General features: G+C 44.3%; 1 protein-coding gene across 2 annotated transcripts in view; it reads right to left on the bottom strand.

Moving 5' to 3' along the window:
• TBC1D8 (TBC1 domain family member 8) overlaps positions 1-18646 on the bottom strand; it is a 49235-nt gene extending 30589 nt beyond the window's left edge. The window contains exons 1-3 of one of the 2 annotated variants that reach the window (XM_061459650.1): positions 18434-18646; positions 4466-4621; positions 305-423 (exon numbers count right to left, since the gene is read on the bottom strand). In XM_061459650.1, coding sequence (XP_061315634.1) covers positions 305-423; positions 4466-4621; positions 18434-18560 — 402 coding nt within the window. In that variant the 5' untranslated portion in view covers positions 18561-18646. The remainder of the gene's footprint in view (positions 1-304; positions 424-4465; positions 4622-18433) is intronic. The other variant, XM_061459651.1, reaches the window with a different exon arrangement.
• Between the last annotated feature and the right edge of the window lie 1549 nt (positions 18647-20195).

The raw sequence follows: 20195 nt of genomic DNA, 5'->3' as shown, positions 1-20195 counted from the left end.
TAAGCTTCCAAAAGGACACTCATTTCTGCAAGCCTGTGTCCAGCCATAACCCTCACTGCAGTGCCCCGCCATGACTCCCATATCCTGCAAAGCCACCATCAGTTTCCATGCCAGGTCTCTATGATGCAGGTGATATTGAATAGGGCCTTGTCCCTTGTCCCCGTGCTGTGGGGACTGCATGTTTAAGTCACAACAGGAGGTTTAGAGGGACAAAACCAGATATGAATGACAACAGCTTCATGACATTATTTCTAATAAACCCGTAATCATGCAGGGAAGGATGAAAGTAAGACAGTTTCCTTACCTTCACTTTCCCTTTCACAAAACTAACAATATCTTCCTTATTGTCAAACACAGACAAAGTATGGAGCAAGTTTTGTTCCAGCCATTCCCAGTGCTGATTTATCTCCTCTGCAGTGGCACCTAGAAAAGCAAGAAGTAATTTACTGAAATTCATCCTATGAAATAAAATTGAAAGGAAGAAAAGAAAGTAATGAAACTCACTATTTCATAAATTCATCATGAGAAACTGAACTTTCAACCTCAAAATTCTTGGTAGCAAACAGGTCAAAAAGGTCTCATTCACAGCCGTATAGAGAAAAACAAAACCTCATTGTTTTACAGAATTAGTCTTAGTGCTTTTAGTTTTATCTTCTCAAACACTCCCAGCCAGCAAATGTTGCATTAAAAGTCGAAGCAGAAAAACCAGCAAAACTTCATCCTGAGTTGCCAGAGCGCAGCTTATTCTGACACCATGTTCCTTAAGCAGTCACTGGAAACCTTTGATTTACGTCCTGTTCCCAAAAGTTCCTGATCTTCCTCTCTCCCTCCCTCAGTGCGCACAAGTATACACACACCCCACACACACATACATGTGCACCCTTTAAGAGGAATATACATGGCCATGATCTGTATCCTATTTGAAAAGCTCTCTAAAGTACCTAAACATCAAAGAGTTTGGTTCAGAAACACCTACAGGGTCTCAAGAGCAGTCTGGGGAAGAAATACAGTGAACACAAAATCCTGGACAAACAGATTTTCACCTCTTTAAGGCTTCCTTCTCTAAGGATATATTTGAGGTTTTTGCTGTTGTTGTTTTAAATGAAATGTGTTCACACTAACTCCAGGAATAATATTTGAGTCACCACCTATTTGCTTTGGCTCTTTCTGCTTGAAACTGAACTGTCACTGCACAACACTATGACAGAAGAGTCAGATCAAGACAGGCAATGTACAGGGCAATCTGGCCCCTCCAGATCTTACTGGAGATTAAATACTACAGGTGAAAAAGTAAAGGCCACAAAAGTTGCTTTTCCTAGTGCCTTGCTAGTGGAAGAAATAAGAGACATACAAATCACAGATAGATATAATGATAAAATGAATCTCAAATAGAAGAACCATTTTCTCAAGACCTTATCCGTGTGTACAAATAAAACCTTTTAGAGATGCGACATGTTGCCTCACAACAAAAAAATGATATATTTAGCCAAGAATTTTCCACTTTCCCCTACTCTGTTTTCCATGCAGAATGCCAACTAGCAGGGAAACTTTCCAAGCTTTAACTTCCTTGACAGGAAGGTCTTGTGATGGAACTTCATAAATATTATTAATCAAGGTCAAACAAAAGAAAAATCATGAAGAAGAGACATTTTGATGCTCTTTAGGTAAAGTAAACAAACTGTATCAATGGTTAAGAACACCAGAAATACAGTAATTTTATACTAAAATGGCTGCACAAAGCAAATACTGAATTGAATTTTTATTTCTGAGCAACCTAAAAGATACCAATCGTATGGGAGTGCTGGTGGGCTGCCTCTCGTGAAACAGGCCATGAGCAAGAAGCTTTTCACAGCAGCATCCACACTGTTCATACTGCTCTGAGCCTGGGATCTGGCAGTGGCCTTCTCCCACAGGGGCTCCTTATTCCTCTTCCTGTGCCAATGCTCTGCATAGCATTTTATTCCACTTTTTACCCATCTTCTTCATGTGCCTGTGCCAAATGTATATGCAGACTAACCACAGTCTCACTCCTCTTAATCTCCTCTTTAAACCCACTCGTTGCCAACCCCTTTGCTCTCCCCTTCCCAAAAGCTACTTCACTTGACTGGGACTTGGGTTTCTGTTTTGTCCACAAGCCTTCTGAAAACAAAACTGTAAGTGACTACACTGAGGCTGAGGTTAACCTCTTTTTTTCTTCTGTACTGGTGTAACATGATTAACCATCTGGATTGAAACATCTCTGCCAGAACAGCCATGCTGGGCAGAGACCAGACTTCCTAGCAGCCCTCAGAGATTTGCAGAAGTCTGTAACACAGATCTGACCCTTACACACATATTATCATTTAAGCCTACAGCTCCTGGAACAGAGGACTGCCAACATACAATTACAAAATGTCATTTTAATTAACCACCTAATGACATGATGGCCATCCCTAATGAAGTTATACCAGGCAACTGGCAGGAGCTCCTGGAGCTGGCTCCTTGTCCTTGCTGTATTATATGGCAGGGACCTTAATTTGACTCACTGCTTCTCCCAAATCCAGTAACAAAACTCTCAACATCCTGTTTGAGCAAAGCACCTTCCTCAGAGAGGGCAAAGCTGGGCAAGCAGCAATGGCCACTTCTACACAGGGAAAATCCTTCCAGCTTTCTAAGAAAAGGCCAGGTGATGCTGTTCCCCCAATTCCTATTGCCAGCACCAGCCAGAAACAACTTCTGCTACCACGGCTCTTCATTTCCGTGCAGCAATGGCAACCATGTACATCCTACCCACGCAGCATACAAAACAGAGCCCTCTGCTTTCCATTTTGTTGATATAAATCTCATTTTCTCAGGGCTGTGCATCCATTCAGAAGAGCCAAAGAGAATTTTAGAAAACATTAAATCTGATAAGTTTATGTCAACAGAAATCCTGAACCATTCCAGCCAGGCAAGTTTTTGATTTATAGTTCCTTTCATATAAAAAATTACCCCTGTGGACAGTAAGAGGCTGGACAGGGCAAGTATCAGCCCCAGAAAGGAATTTACATATATTCAAATGGCCAAAAAGCCCGTGACAGCAACACTGTTTACCTTCCCAGTGAAAGCCACCTGACTTCATAGAGGACTGTAAGCCTCTGATGACTGTAAGCACAAAGCTCTTAAATTCCTCCATAAGATGGCATTGTTTAAATATAAAGAGGATGAGGTAGGGATAGATGCAACTGCATAGAGCAATTGCAAAACAAAGAAAACCTAGCCACAACAAAAATTGCACAAACAGACTTTACGCAAACTTCTTCACACAGATCTGGCACAGGGAAGAATTCCCAGTATTAATGGGGAACATGCAGAGGGATCTCTGCTGAACTAAGGAATAAATGCTGAATGAGAACATACAGAGGAACGGGGCAAATATATAGATTGCCCCTTCCATTTAAAGGACTTCCATATAAAACACTATCAGCAACATGTCAACACTTACATTAGCTAACTATTTCATGGTTTGATCTATGTAAGAAAGGGTAGGGTAGAACATTTTCAGTTGGAAGGCATGCACAATGACCATCTAGTCCAACTGCCTGACCACTGCAGGCCTGACCAAACGTTAAAAGCATGCTGTTAAGGGCATTGTCCAAATGCTTTTAAACACTGATAGGCTTGGGACATCGACTGCCTCTCTAGGAATCCTGTTCCAGTGTTTGACCATCATCTTGGTAAAGAAATGATTCCTAAAGTCTAGTCTAAACCTCCCTTGGTGCAGCTTTGAACCATTCCCAGAGGAAAACCTGCTGTAAATTTCCATGCTAGGATTTTATAGGCTGCAAAAGAAGGGACAAGAACAGCCCTGCAGACTGGCCAAGCAAGAACAGTTTAATGGAACAAGAGCACTCAGATGGTCTTTACTGTGCCGTGGCAAGGTTGCTGCAATTCTCATCGTTATCACTCTCCTGAAGATGAGCTCAACCTTCAGAGGTTGCAGAAACACTGCAAAAGGGATTAGTGCACAACAGGCCAGGCAATTAGACATTCTCCCCTGACAACTTTATCTCCTAAATCATGTAGCATCTTTCAAATGTTCCAGTCATATTCCATTATACCAACTGCAGGAAGACATTTCACGGTAAGCAAGTGAAAGCCTAGACTGGTGAAAGCCTAGAATAATTAGTTTCTTGCTGTAAGGAACTATTACTGACTTAGGAAAAGATATGCTTATGAACAGATCCACACTACTTTGCAAAAGAGAGAAAATTAGTACATAACACCCTCAGCTAAACAAGCTTTCTATAAAAATGTAATGCTCCTAGTTAACACTTTCCATAATTCCTATCTGGAATTTTAACCAGAGATTAATTTGGTAGTAAAACAAGCTATAGGCAATAGCTTTCCATACACACAGTACTAGCTGGGGTTACCTTGAGCGTCTTGGACATGCAGACACTGACCATGCTCAGAATCGGTTTGGGGTTTTCCGTCTGTGACTCACCAATAGCTATGGCCCAGTAAACTTCTGATCCATTCAATAACTCACCACATGCAATGGCAGAGTAAACCTGTGAGCCTGGAACTTGGAGTAAAATTCGAAACGGAGCGACACGTGCGTTAGAGTCTAACACGGCGTCCAGGGCACCAACCAGGCGACCTGCAAAGAAGAAGAGGGAGGGAAGAGAATTAGCACCAACTTTCACTTCTGCTGCCAGCAAGTCTTTTCATGTCTGAAGCCATAAAATTGAAATATAGAACATAATGATAATGATTCCTCTCCATTTTGTGCTGTGATTTACAGATGCTCACAATGTGAAAGGCAAACCAAATTAGAAGATCAAAAGCATATGGAAATCTTTGTGTTTCCGGTTTTGCCTCATATATATGTATATAACCACAGAATTGAAGTGGAGAGACCCGAGGGCACCTTAAGAAGTTACCATTCCAGCTCTGCTCTGAAGCTGGGTAAGTAACACCTATGCCATAAGTGGTGTTTGTCCAACCTGTTCTTCAAAACCTCTCACGACCAAGATGCAACAACTTCCCCAGCAAGCCTCTTTCACTATTTTCATTAAGTATTCTTACAGAAGAAAAGCTACCCCAAACAAACAAGTCAGCCACCACAATCTTAAACTTTCTTGCTGGAAATTAATCCTACTCCCTGGAACAATTAGCCACAGGCAGTTCTGATGTTGATGCCTGACATACTGAAAAAGTATCGGCATGGTTGCCCACTCTTTAAACGATTTCTCTTTTTCTAAAGAAACCCAAATCACCTCACCTCTTCCTTATGGATCATGTTTTTCAAACAGCTTATTGTTCTAGAGCTTAAGTTGGAATGTCTCCAGCTCATCTCTAAGCATGACACTCCAAACTGGACATGATGCTCACTTCTAGTGAAGTTTTAGCCATAAGAAGAGTGGAAAATCTCCTCCTGTTTTTTGCATACACACCACTGCATCCAAGAAAGCTTTCAGCAGTACCCGCTGTAAATTGGCAGTTCAGATAAACACAGGCAAACTCATTTTGGAGAGCTGGAGCAATTGCTGCCCCCCAAAAAGACATTCCAGTCTAGAGGCCAGCTGCAGTTGCTGGCCTTTCTTGCTACCTACCTCCCCACAGTCCCCGCTGCCAGCAGGCAGAACCAAGCTATGCATGGAAAAGTTATCCAAATGCCATGATTTGCAAGGTAGCATACTAAAGTAACTCCAAATTGGTTTACAACACCTACAAATAGCGATTCAGAAGCAGCTTTATATTCAGCTCCCTTATATTGTGCATCCTGCAGAGAGGGATGGCAGACAGCAGGGAATAGGTCTACTATGTTTGCGTATGTCACTAGAGTATCTAGGAAGTTTTCTGCAATACTACATTTTCTCTTTGCACATATTAATTTCTCCAACCTGTTGTATTTTTGCTCCTTCACCACTAACTGAAAGCAAAAGGAACCAGTCTCAGCCTCCAAACGTTTCACCAGCCTTGCAGTTTTTATAATTATATTCTCCAGTTCATCACCTAAGTGATTAATGGAAACAACCACCTACAAAGACCTACAAAGTCCTCATCTGAAATGCCTTCTCATTTGGACAACAAACCACCACTAATTAATTTGAATATGGCACAACAAAGCATCAGTATAACCATTTTCTAGTCTAGGAAGTGTAAGAAGCTGACATAGAACAGCATCAAAAACCTTCCAAGTACAAAGAAATTTACACCAAGTACTTCCTCCTTGCATTCACACATACTGTTGATCATGCTTTCAAAGCCAAGCAGAAGTTGGACACAACATGTTTTAAAACTGTACGTGTTCAGCACCAATTTGCTTCTCAGCTATAAATATATGCAGATATTATACACATCTATTTAAAATAGAGACCTGAATTTGGAGACCAATAATATACAGTATCAGAAAACATTAAACACTATCCTGTAACTGCAAGAAAGAGACAAAAACATTCATCCAAGTACAAAAGGTAGCAAATTATCCATGTTCACAGAAAACAGAGCACCAGCTTCAGCATGTGGTCTTCAAAACAGCTGGATTAAAGCCCATAAAATACCACCAAATGATGCAGAGAACGAAAACAGGGTTTAACTTTCAAATTTCAAAATACTTGAGACATTATAAGAAATCAAAAGAAGAAGAAACTTGTGACGTGCTGGGCATGTTTTCCCCTGATGATAAATCTAGGAAAAAGATTTTGTTTTCATTTCACTAAAGTCATGGAAAAAAGTCAACTAACAGTAAGTGCTACCAAAATCCCAAGAGAAAGCTCAGTGATTTGTGAAATAATCCTTTTATTCTTTTTTTCTCCCCACAAATCATGAAAAAAAAAGAAAAAACAAAAAACACATTAAAGTAGATGCACAATTTTGGTTATATTTCTTAGCCTGTGCAAAATTAATTCCTTTTTCTGTTCCTGAATAACTGACCAGAAAAGACAATTCCTCTTCTCACTGGTTACTTCTGCTTACAATTTCTATTTTGCTTACCAACTATTGGAAAGTTTCCTCCTTGCAAAGAAAAAAAATCACCTCCCTTATCTAAACTACCCATAGCTAACATATTAACTAAGGATGACAAAGAGGAGCCAGAACTAAGAATCAAAGAGAAGAAAGAAAGAGCAAGTCACTGGGATACCTGCCAGAGTAAAGCCCAAGTGGCCTGGTCCCCCTATGAGGGCTTCACAGGGGCACAGCAACCCCACACCTAAATCACTTTAAGCCAGTGCTGTGGTTGACAGGGTGTCCCATCCTGTCCTGTCCCACCTCTGCCAGGAGGGTTTGCAGTGGGGCTGCTCCAGAAGGCACATAAGGAGAGCAAGTACTACTGAAGTAGTCAAGCAAGCAAGGGTGAGTTCTGTCTCCATGTCTGGGTCTCATGCTATCCCCCCGACAAGGCCACCAGCCATCACTGCAGGCTGTGCAGCAGTCCCCCTGATCATCATCTTAGTTTTCTCCTGCCAAACACAGAGCAGTAACCTGGTTTGGCAGGAGCCCATGCCTGTGATCTAGCACCTGCCCTTCTGCTGTGGTTCAGCTGCACATGAAGTTGATGCTTAAGTGCTGAAACATAAAGGAGACTGACAGAGGCAGAGGGGGAGGAAAAAGGGAATTACTAAGAGTGCATTTGCAGGAGCATGAAAAGGATTAATTGCTAATCAATACACCTAGGCCTAACACGGTGATTTACTTGAAAATATAGTAGCATGAAAATTACTCAAACTAGAGGCAGAATTTTTCCAGTGTGAGTTGTCTCCTTTGGCTCCTTTGGAGTAGCTTTCAAATCACAACACTTGTGTTAGGCTTCTCACTGAAGCATGGAGAAACAAACAACTTAAGTCCCTGAACAAACAAACATGAAACTTTACACAGTGCACTGATTTTGAAATACACTTTGAAACACACCTAGCTTGTGAGCAAGCACCTTCCTAATAATAAGACCTTGCTCACAGAAGGGGCTCTTATAAAACAGGGTCTGTTTATAAAATAAAAGGGTTTCTGATTCTCAGGTACATATAAATTACATAAAGGGTCCCTGGCTCACACTGCTTTCAGTAGGATGCAGCAGACCTCTTCCATATCACAGGCAACACTGAAACTATTTATGCTACAGGACAGTCAAAAATTAAAAGGAAACAGAAGCAGAGGTGGGGGAAAGAGAAGAGCTGCTACACTGGTTTCCCTCCCAGAATTCCCATTGTTTTTCTTTTTACTATATATGGGTCAAGATTTTGGGGAAGCACTTAAACCTAAGTGCTTCTTTCCCTTTAATAAGCCACTCCACCAACTTCTCATCCACTTTTTGACCTCCCAAGGTGCAGACATATTTTGGGAAAGCAGTTAACTGCACAGTAACTGCACTAAGGAAAGCTGCAGAAGTAGGTTTGCAAAGCCTCCTGCTAAAGACCCCTAGTGGAACATGGCAGGGTCCTCAAAAAGTTCAAGTTTCTTCATGCAGAAAGAATACTCCCAGGGTAAAATTCATATTCCAGTGTCAGGTGTAATGCATACTTCTGACAAAAATGGAGGAGAGGACAGAAGAAGTGGAAACAGACACACTTCTACAGAAACTATATGCCTCTCCTCAGTAAATCAGATCATGTTAGCTGTAAGCTGCATTTCAGGTAGAGGGAACATCTACCTGTACTTTTTCAGAGGTAAGTCTATAAAACAAACCTGGGAAACTCACCACAAATCCCACACTGTACTTGGTAGTTTTTATTCCATTGAAACATCTACTTTTGTGCACACTGCATTGCTTCAACACTGGAAACTGGAATACCTCCAAGTAAAACAGACTGTTGCACTTCTAATTGCAAATCCATTTTTATCAAATGTACATGCTTATTACGGATACAATAACACAAATGAACTGAAGCATAAAAGTTAGCAAGGAACCATTTCAAAATCTGCAACAGGTAGGGGAGTGTCTCCCCTTTAGAGAGGTCAGCCTGTGACCAAATGGGATGCAATGCACATCATGCACAATGAATTTGTTCAGCTTTTCTTCACAGAAAACGAAAATAAGTCAAGGATATTTCGTAATAATTGGGTTCTCAAAGGAACTATCACAAATGCACCACTCCTCCCCTTTAGAGATATGGTTCCTTATGGTTCCTTATACCCTCACAGAAACATAAAAGGTCCCATTACAAGTTATCCTGCTAGAAAAAGGAACATGCTTACAGTAAATTAATCTAACACCAATTTCTCCTAAACGTACCTTATCTTTCAGACTAAAGAATGCAGGCTCCTTTCCTGCACCAGTCTTACTTAACCACATAGTATTTTCCTGAGACACTGGCCAGAGGGTGATTAAAGCTGAACTCTAACTAAAAACTGGAACTCAAAAACTATCTAGTATTTCCACCTTTTAGGACAACACTCGAGAAACGGTCAAAAGCACTAACAATTATGCCTGGCTCAACAGCATATGAATTAAGGCACCCTCTATATAGGGCAAAATGATGTCTGCTTACCTCCATCATATTTTAAAGACCTTAAAGGGAAATTTCTCAGAACTACTCAAATGCCTTCCCTTAAATGGGGTGGTCACTTCAGCATTTAAGCCATGCTGTAAGGCAGAGGGACTTGGACTGATCACTTAAAAGTTCAGGACAAATTATTTAATAAAACCCTGAAAAAGAAAACAAAAAGGCAAAAAGACAAAGCTGCTATTAATTTTTTTAATTATTATTAAATATTACCCTTATAGTTTTACTTTGTTTTTAAATAAGATATCACAACCAGTGACTGTGGTTTCTTTACAATTAGACAGTATGAGATTCTGATGACATGTTTAAAACCTGGGGAGCAGCAGATGAGATGTGCACCTGGAGGCATCTTTTCCCACCCATGTGCCACAGCCCTGAACCTCCTAAACCAGGTGTTTACATCCCCTCTCCCAAAACCAAAGGGATCACACAGAAGACAGAGCCCCACCTCTGTCTCCAGTACCCTAGGGAACAGCTTTAGCCACTGTACAAGCAAACTGACTACTGCAGAAGTTTGAAGCAGAGAGGAAACTCTCCTTCCACTTCTCCTTGGTCTACCTGGAGTAAAGAAAAGACTTGAGGTTTCCACTGCACCCCACAGCAGCACACAACAAAGCCTGCCTTGAGAAAATCTGCCAATAGAGCCCTTCTGGGAAAACAGAGGACCACCACAGTACCCAGACCCAAACCAGTGTGCCAAGATGCTTGGCTCCTCCAAAGCAGAGGCTGCTCTCAGCTGCAGGCACCCAGCACTTCCAAGTCAGGGAAGTGGGGCATGGTGCAGTCCCCAGGGACTGTAGTGACTCCTGGTCTACAAGGCCCTGCAGAGGAACAGTTGGTGGCTGTGCTCATCCGTATTGTGCCAAAGGTCTGTTTTAAATACTCCTAACTTTTTTTTTTTCCAGACTAGGTTATTTCTGTAAGACAAAACCACCAAACTGAGGGATTTATGATTACAGCCACAGCTCAGCATCCTGTCAGGCTCTCGCTTCAGTGCAAAGCCATGAAGCATAAAGCATGCTTCTGAATTCACAGAATCACAGAACGGTTTGGGTTGGAAGGGACCTTAAAGATCATCTGGTTCCACTTCCATGGGCAGAAACACCTTCTACTAGACCAGATTGCTCAAAGCTCCATCCAGCTGGCCTTGAACACTGCCAGGGATGGGGCAGCCACAGCTTCTCTCAGCACCCTGTGCCAGGGCTTCATCACATTCATAGCAGAAGAGTTTCTTCCTGATATCTAATCTAAATCTCCCTCTGTCAGTTCAAAGCCATTCCCCCTTGTCCTGTCACTACAGGCCCTTGTAAAAAGCCCCTCTCCAGCATTCATCCTCATGAGCTCACTGCTGCTTTTCACCGCTGCTTGCTATCTCTACTCCTCCACCAGAAAGCTGGAGGCTGAAATTAAAACAAACCCAGGATGCAAAAGCAGCGCTATGACAAAAACAATGTCTTTCTCTCAGAAGGAGAAAGCTGGGAAGTGCTTTTTAACAGTACAGGTTGCTTCCCAGCTGATGCAGTTTTGCAAGGAGAGTAAATAGCTGCAAGAGGCACACTAAGCTGCTCAGGCAGCTAATTGGGAGAAAAGAGCAAACCAAACAATTCAGATGGTCATGGAAATAAAGTTGAAGTTTTGGGGTTCTTTTAGGACAGTGAAATAGAACTGACAGCTTCAATAAAGCAGAATTAATCTCGGCTCTTTGAAGCAGGGAACAACTCCATATCCTGAATCCTAATTACACATCTTCACATAGTTCCCTCCAACTCACAACGATTTGCAATCAGTCTCACAATAGCCATGGTGTGCAGCCATTAGCCACGCTACAGGAGGCAAACAGTCTGAAGAGCAGCCCACCACCAGGCAGCAGGACACGTGGATGTTCCCATTCCCTGGCCCCCACTATCCCTGTGCTCCAGCTGGAGCAGAAAGGTGGTTTTCATACCAACCAGGGTAAGCTCAGCCTGCCAGAAAGGCATTCCCAGGATGGCACCAAATAGCAGGGGTTGCTCGCCTGGCTATGCAATGCATCTCAGGAGCTCTCCACAGGACCAACATCCTTGCTGAAAAAGGGATGGAGAGGTTATGAACTAGCTTCCACCAGGAGCCCTAACTGGTGACCACAACCCCATAGCTGGCCCAAGGCAAGACCCAGAGCTGAGATGCACTGAGGATTATCACTGGCTTCACCCTTACAGGCCTGCCAGAGAGCACCACTCATCCCACAGGCACTGAGCATTACAGGCTGGGGTGGAGGCTTTTAGGCAGCACCAAGGTAGGATATGGCCCAGGACAGTGGGCATGAAGTTACTGCTGGCCAGTGGCAGCCACCAGCATGAATGCTTGGGTACGCCTCTAGCTTTTTCATACCATCTTGATTTGATTTCTTTAAGAGTTCAAAACTCAGATGTTTAACAAGTTGTTAATTTCACCTGGGCCACCCTAAAATCCACGTGTTTGCTGCATAAAACCACCGTCAGTTATGCAAGGCCACTAACAACAGCAGCTTTACACCAGCCACACTGTCTTCACTGAGTTTTGCAAAACTATATAGACAGGATTTGATACAACACAGCACTCATGAGAAATTATTTCTCATTAGGCTTCCCCCACAGAAATTAACCCTGCAGAACTTATTTGTGCAAGTACATAGCAAAACGGATGGAGGACTCCTCCAAGGGCTGTAGAAAGGCTGTGTTTCCTTTGTGATGATAAGGGCTCACCACACTTGAAGATAACCACAGACATTAGATTTCAACATAAAGACTTAATGCTCCAAGCATTTATTCACCTGGGGAAAGACCAATATTCAAGCTCTTACCCTACTTCCAATATGGGTTTTGGCAGACCAAACACTGCCACTAGGTAAACTGGTTCCAGTGCTCCAGAGAGACTGGGCATAAGGAAATGAGAGGATCTGGGGCATTTCACTGTAGACATCAGTGTCCTATGGTCCCCATGACTCTTGCATCCTTAGGTGCGATGGTGAGATCCTGCTCCTGCATCAGATCACTGCACAGGAAGCAAAACACCATACCAAGGAAAGAGAAGTGGGCGGAACCATGCCCCAGCTCTCCCGAGAGGGTGGAAACTGCCCCACAGCCCTTGGGCACTGGCAATTTCTCCTTTCCTCTGCTTCCCTATGGGCCATTTCCCCAGGCAGGCACACTGCCACCGCAAGGCTCTCACAGCTCCTTATCTCAGTCCTCTGCCTTCAGTCCGGGTCAGGCCAAGCCTATTTTTATAGCCCTGAAGGCTGCACAGCCAAATGCTTCAATTCTCACGTTACAAGTGAAAATACCTGAAACTATTTTCCACCTGACAATGGAGGAGAAGGTGGGACAGTAGCTGCTGCTGCAGCCCTGTAAACTACCCAGACACGGGGCACTGCCTGGGGCAATACACAAAAAGTCTCTAATTTTTAGTGGGTGCTGCAATATCGCTGGGGAGACAAATCCAGTATTACTTACACTGTGCCACCACAGACATGCTCAATGATTTTATAAAGAAGACATTTTTCCTATGAGGGTGGTGAGGCACTGGCACAGGTCACCCAGAGAAGGTGTGGCTGCCCAATCGTTGGCAGGGTTCAAGGCCAGGCTGGATGGGGATTTGAGCAACCTGGTCTAGTGGAAGGTGTCCCTGCCCACGGCAGGGGGTTTGGAACTGGATGAGCTTTGGAAGTCCCTTCCAACCCGAAGCATTCTGTGATTTTCCTGCCTTTTTCTGTGCCATCTGGCCTCCAGAACATGAAAATAAAAAGCCATCATAGCTGTTCACTTGATTAGTGTTGCACAGGCGGGTGGGCACCCTCAAAGGAGACACAACCCGGTCCCATCTCTCCATACAGAGGTACATCCTCCTCTTTAATATAAGGATTTAACCCAATGCTAGCATTTCAACACAAGCATCTGTGGTTTTGCTTTATCTATCTCAGCATGGCTGCTCCTTAGGAGCAGGAAACCCACCCCAGAAAGGCAAACAGAGGGAGCCAGAGCAGCACACACAGTTCAGGAGGCAGGAATTGGGGTGCCTGGCTTTGCAGGCAGGAGCCTGGCCCTCCTGCCCTATCCCTCCTTCCCACTCATGCCTCTTGGAAACATGTTGTAATGGAGAAGCCACCCTCCTGGGGAAGAGCTTATAAGCATGCATTCTCCTTAAAAAATGTTACAGTAAAATAAGGAGATCAAAAAATAAAAGGAGAAAAAAAACTGCTGATCTGAATTCCAGTTGTGGGCAAGGCTAGATAACATTTTGACAAGATTCCAAGCTTTCAGTAAAGTATTTGGATTTCCCCCTCTCCTTGTGCAAGGCTTCAGAGAGCTCTTCCTTAAGAAAACAAAACCATGAATGCAGACAGTGAGCATGACCAATATCCTTTATTAGCATCATTACTGTGGCATCTTCCTCTCCACAATCCACTGCATTTAAAATAAGAGCACTTCTTTTTTTCACCCCATTTTCTTCTTAATCAGAGCTCAGATTGAGCCTTTACCTGTCAGCGTCTCCTTTTGGTATCTTGGACAAAAAGGCAAGCTGCTTTGAAGACTGTACTGGGACAGATCTTTTAATATGATCCTACAAATATAATATGCATTTTGCCTTTCACCCCTCCTGATGTATAAAAGCTTATGAGTATAGCCGTTTCATTCTCTACAAAATAAATCAGTCTTCACTATGTATTTGACACTCCCTTGTTACAGTGTAATGAACAGGAGCAAAGTAAATGGATTCCCTTTTTAAGTCACAAGAACCCCCAAAACCTCTGTGGTCCCTTCACAGCCTCTCTCTGAAATACGCTCTATTATGAAATTATGTACCCAGGCTTCCGGAGATGTACAGGGCTACTAAAAGCTGATGTATTTACAATGATTACAGTACTGCTTGGACTCCAGAGTATGAAAGAGTAGCAAAAGATCTTTTGCTTTCTTAATTTCCAGAAAAAGCCATTACCAATAGCCTTTTTACAGTATGCATTAAAAACTAAAATCCAAGACAGGGGAAAATAAGGATGAGAGCTCTCATCATGTAACTAGTCACATCTCTATTCACAACCAAGAGGTACCCTATAGATCAGTCCGAAAGGTACCACCCTGCAAGAATTTTACTTAGAAAAAATAAAATCCTGAGATGGGAGTTACTCCAATTGCTGGCATATAGCTCAAGGAAGTGTATTTATCACACATACCACATATATTTTTATTAAAGGAATAATAAAGGTCAGATTCATATACAGAAGATGCTTCTTTTTGCCAGTGTATTATATTTAAAGTTGTGAATCATAAACGCTTATGTAAAATGAAGGAGAAATCAATTTCTTTTCAAAATGTTCATCCTCTGCAAGTTGTAAGCCATGTAAGACCACATCCAGCTTAGAAAGTGCCCTTTCATCCAGCTGAAAATGAAGGCTGGGAAAATAGTAAGGGGAAATAACATAACTAAATTAAAAACACAAGTAAAACAGGAACAAGATAATTTTTATTGATCTACTTCAGGCCAGCACTTACAGCAGCACAGTACCTCAGAAAAAAAAGAAGACAAAAAGCCGCTCGAAACATGAGTTCATTTTAAAGTTTTATTTCACCTTATTTTAAAAAGGGGAAATTTACAAGTATTTAGAAGAATCTCAAGTGGGTTTTTATGTACTAAGAGTGTGTGATGTGAAGTACTGTGTAAACAGCAACTGCAAAGCCAGCTGCTTGGGAAGAACGGGAAACCACTCTCAGTCCAGTGTTTGTGATGAAATCGTTCCTAACACCTCCCAGAACAAGTGGTTTTGCTGTCAGAATGCACAAAACTAATCTAATCAAACAGGAAGGTGAATGAGGCTTTCAACTTCCCCTCATAAAAATGAACATATTGATTCACTTACAGGCTAAATCATCATGCTGTATTCTACTATAAGGAATTTGACTGTATATTTTACTACCATGGCAGCATCTCAAGCTTATCATTAATATATAGGCTCAGAACTAAAGATATCTGCAAGTACCAAATCTAACCAACTTCGACCTGTTAATCATGCCTACATCACAAGCCTTTTAGTAGGGATAAAGAGGTCTCCAATTATGGGGAAAAAAAACCTCCAAAACCCACCAGACCAGAATCAACAGAAATTGCTGAGCTAAATATTTTTCTTAAAATCTGTAACTTAAAATTAGTTTTAAAAATAGTAAAAAAAGAAAAACAATTCAGTTTCTATAAAGTATTTCTAAAATAATATCCATTTCCTTCCTAAGTCTGACCCAAAAGAGCTCTCAGGCAGAGATCCAGGTAAAGTGCTAAGCTAAACAGTTACTTGAAAAGCATGTCCCTCAGGAAGACAGAAACCAGGAGGACACTGGTCAGGTAATGAGGAGTTAAACACAGCCTCCATCATTTTTTTGTACCCACTGCTTGCAAGCCCAGCCTGGATTCAGTCACTTCCCTAGGATGCAAATTAAATAACAGTAGTAAATGTAGTATCTTTCTTACAAACATCTGCTCAGAGTCCGACTGAAACACAGCACGCAAAGAAACAGATACGGAAGAAAAGAGCTTTTGTGTGAGAGATCTTCTGTAGCCCATCCTTCAGCAATTAAATCCACATAAAACATACCCTCCAGCTGTGCTTACTCTTACATAATGGACAAAATGCCCTGGCAAGGAGAGAGAAGCATCCAAGAAGAAAAAAAAAACATGCAAATATGAGAATAGGGCCATAAAACATTTGCACTGAACATGAGGACATGTTGCAGTAACAGGCAGGAGGGGCAGCTCAAAAATCGCACCCATCCACTCTGTTTAAAGCCAGTCACATCACGGGTGGTCCCCTGCCCCATCTACACTCTTTACGTATGAAACCCGGTCTCCTGGGGGCTTTGTTCTGCTGATCCTACACGGGTCTAACACAGCCTGAGGATATGCAGCCTCCTCCTCCTCACTGGAGGAGCTATGAGATTGTCTTTTACCATGGCACCTGCTTTCACGTATAGGATCTTCACATCTTTGAATCTTCTACCTTTCCATCAAACGTAACTGCAATGGCCAGGGTTCAAGTTACTAAAGGGAAAAGAAGAGAGATATCGAGATTTTTCTCACTTTAGCGTTGCTTCCGCAGTAAAACAAAATCTTCTAAACGTATGTCTCTACAGCTTGGCAGACCGTATCTGAAATATGATAGTGCTTAACTGCCCTTTGCATCTGCCTGTTTGGAAAGGGCAGGTAGTAGTAAAAGTGTCTCTATAGCCATGTAAAGCAAGAATCAGGAGGCAAGCTTTGCACTGAAAGCAAACAGTTACTAGCAAAGCCCAACTGTTTCTCAGCGCAGGTCTCCATTTCATTTATCCCAAGTAAAAACGGAGGGAGGCGGGGGGGAGGGAAGCTACCCATCTAACTCCAGACATGCTCCGTGCTTTTTGGTTACAGGACTCTAATTTCTAAGCTCTTTTAAATACAAACATTTCCAAATGCTTTATGAGACTGTCAGAATTTAGTTCCCTTTGAAAACACTGACGGAGGCAGGAGTAGCTTTCCTTTGCCAGCCAGAAGAGATTTGTGCAAGCCCGTGCACTGTGGATTCAGCAAAATGATTCACCTGAAACTTAACCGGAGAGAAAAGCAGTTTGTTTGGTTTAAGCTTGCAGATTTCTGCCACGGAAAGCTCAAGTGTGAGGAGTTAACGTTTGTGGATCTGAACCTCATGATTGCCCTGGACCTAAATCAAGCAGCTGTAAACAGCTATTTTTAACTCTGAAAATTAATACACATCGTCCTTACAATCACAAAAGACTGGCTTATGACTTCCACACGGGCAGCAGGGGAAAATATGAGCATCAGCATTTAACTTGCTGGCAAAACTTCCATTAACAATACCAGGGCTGGCGTTTCAATAGTAACACAGTGACAACACGGGATCAACCCAAGCCACAATTAAGTTCTGTGTTCGTTATGACTCCACATCTAGGAGAAGCTCCAGCAGACAGAAGTACTATCAAGTGGCAAGGGTCAATGGTTCGGAAGCAAAAGGTTTTAATAAAGCAAATACTGCCTTTGAAAATACCCAACCATCCCTTCAAATATATGAACCACCATTAAAAATCCTGATTTTAAAAAGGCACAAAACAACTTCATCTGCCTTTAAATAAGACTTACACTGTTAAACTGTATTAATCCTTCAAAGTATTGTCTGTTTGCATTCAGACACTGTTGTCTTTGAATCAAAAGTCTGGCCCAGATTCTTTACTCGGTTACTCGACAACATCAACGCCAGAGTAGGATAAATGCAAGAGTAAGTCGGAATCCACTTTTCCACAACGCTGAACTGACACCCTCCTCCCCGTAGTATCTGTACTGGCCAAAAGCCGTAAGCATACATATGACTCCCATTATATATAGGTGGGAAGCTCTGCCTCAGCACAGGTCGCGGCCGGTGGCGGGGGCACAGCCCGGCTGGGGTGCCCCCAGCAGACCCCTGCCGAGAACAGCGGCCTCGGCCCGATCCCGGTTCGTGTTTCCGCGGCCAGCTCCGCAGGGAGCAGGGCCGGCCCGATCCCCCGGCGGCTCTCCCCAGCGGGCCCGAGCCCCGAGCTCGCCCCCAGTCGTACTTAAGAAAGCCACCGGGAGGCGAGAGGGGAAGTAAAAATAGAAGTGGCTTTCGCGGTGCTTGAGGCTACAGAAGCACGAAGCTGCTCCAGAGGCTACTCGGGGGAAGCGGGGGCCGTTCTTACGCCCGGCCGGCGGCAGCCTCCGCGAAGGGGCGAGATCCACGCTGCCCCTCGCCCGCCCCTCACTTGTCCCCCGAGCAGAGGCGGCCAGCCCAGGGTCCCCGCCGCGGTCCGAACAAAGAGGCCGCTCCCGCCTCCTGCCCCACCAGCGGGTCCCCCCCGTCGCGGCCAAGTTCCCGCGGGGCAGAGCGGAGGCAGGGGTGGATCTGCCGCCCGGCCCGGCCCAAGCCGGCGCCCCGCTGAGCCCCCCCCGCCACCGGGTACCTGTGAAGCGGCCGCCGCCGTCTCCGTGGCCCCGACGCCGCTGCAGGATGAAGTAGCCGCTGCTCTTCTGCGTGACCCACAGCTTGAGGGCGTTCTTCAGCAGCACCTCCTCGGGCTTCAGCCACATCTTCCCCCGGTCCGGAGCGCTCACGCACTCTCTGTGTCCGTCCCAGCGAGCCCGCCCGCCTTGCCCCCCACCCCTCACCGCCGCACCGCGCCCCGGCAACCCGGGTCACATCGCCCCCCGCGGGCTGCGCGGCGCGGATCTGGCTGCCTCCGCGCGGGCCCGGCGGCCGGGGAGGGGCGGAAGGCGGAGCCCAGGAGCGGGCCGCCCTGCCCGCGGAGCCGGGGGCTTTGTGCGGCGAAGGAGGCTGCGATCCGAGACAGGCACGTAGCGGGAGGGAGGGCTTCCCTCCCGGCGGGAGCGTGGTTCCGCTTGCCCCTCCTGAGGGTTCCATGGTGCCCCGAGCCCCGCACACGGCGCAGTGGGGTTCCCACGGCACCCAAGAGTCCTGGTGACCTGCGCTTAGTGCAGCGGGTTGCGCCGGGATCGGGCCCCCAGGTCTACCCAGCCTGTGTAAGCACCTTCGGGATGTGCCCCATGTCGAGGAAGCACCCCCACATCCACGGGTCTGCGGCCTCGCAGAGCCTCCCGCGGTGGCAGGCAGGAAAGGGTGCTTGGCTTCGGAGGCGGAGAGGGAGGCAGCTCTACTTTCCTGCTTCCTTCAGGATCAGAGCCTGAAGGGTGAGTGAGCCTGCAGCTACTTACTTTGATGTCTGAATCTGAACGCCAGTGCTTGAAGCTGCGTATCTCGGTTGAAAAGTCAGAATCCTAATTTTACTCTTCCCCCCCCCCCCCCTTATTTAAGAAATAATCAGGGACTCCTTGTGGTTGAGCTGGTGGTGGGATCGTTTGCAAACCTGCACAAACGGTTCCTGCCGCAGCACCTTTACATTGGTAATCCTCTAACGCTGTATTTTACATTTTCATTAACCCAGATTGCCATTAAAACATAAGAACTTTCTTGCAGTCAAATGCTCTGCTTCCGATTAGAGCGAGTATTAAGTAATTTCTTGATAACTGCTGCAGCAGCAGGCTGCTAAACCTCACACACTCCTCATTCAGATTCAAGACCTCAGTCACTGTGTGTTAAATCACATCCTCGTAATTTGGCCAAAGATCCCTCTGTGTAGAGAATTTTGATTAGAGGAAAAGTCCTGAGCTTCACCTTACCAAGCTCAACCTCTTGCTCCATGAGTTGTAAATTTCCCAATTCTCTGATGCTGCAGCGCGCTGCTGAGCATAGCCAGCAGCAATTATTAACGGGGAATTGGAAGATGCCCACGGGGACCGGTTTCCAGCTGCCAGTGGGAACATTTAGCAGGCAAAATTCTGTACCCAGCTGCAGTCTAGTACACACTTGTGTGATCACTGTGTGATCGTGTTCTTTACAGTTTCAAAGTAAAGCAATGATTTCATTCCCATACCTAGAATAGCGAGCCAGTACTGTGAGCGTACAAGTTGTCTGGTGCAAAAATAAAAGCTGTTAAAAGGAGAAGATGGACATACACACAACAATGTGCTTAAAAATTCATGGGAGTGTAAGAGGGAGTTATTTTAAATGTCCTTACAGGATAAGAATAGCTCAGAGGTTTCCCCTGCCCCCAACACAATCCTCTGAAGACATGTAAGTCTTGACAGTTTATGTGGGTTTTTTCCAGCTATTTGAATATTAATTTCTGTTACTGGTTTTGGAGTGGT

Source organism: Pezoporus flaviventris, unplaced genomic scaffold (assembly GCF_033815535.1).
Source record: "Pezoporus flaviventris isolate CSIRO_AGI_PZ_B2104156 unplaced genomic scaffold, CSIRO_AGI_Pfla_v1 ptg000030l, whole genome shotgun sequence".
NCBI classification, from domain to species: Eukaryota; Metazoa; Chordata; class Aves; order Psittaciformes; family Psittacidae; genus Pezoporus; species Pezoporus flaviventris.
The sequence above is the reverse complement of the archived record's forward strand: the minus strand, read 5'-3'. Positions and strand labels throughout refer to the sequence as shown.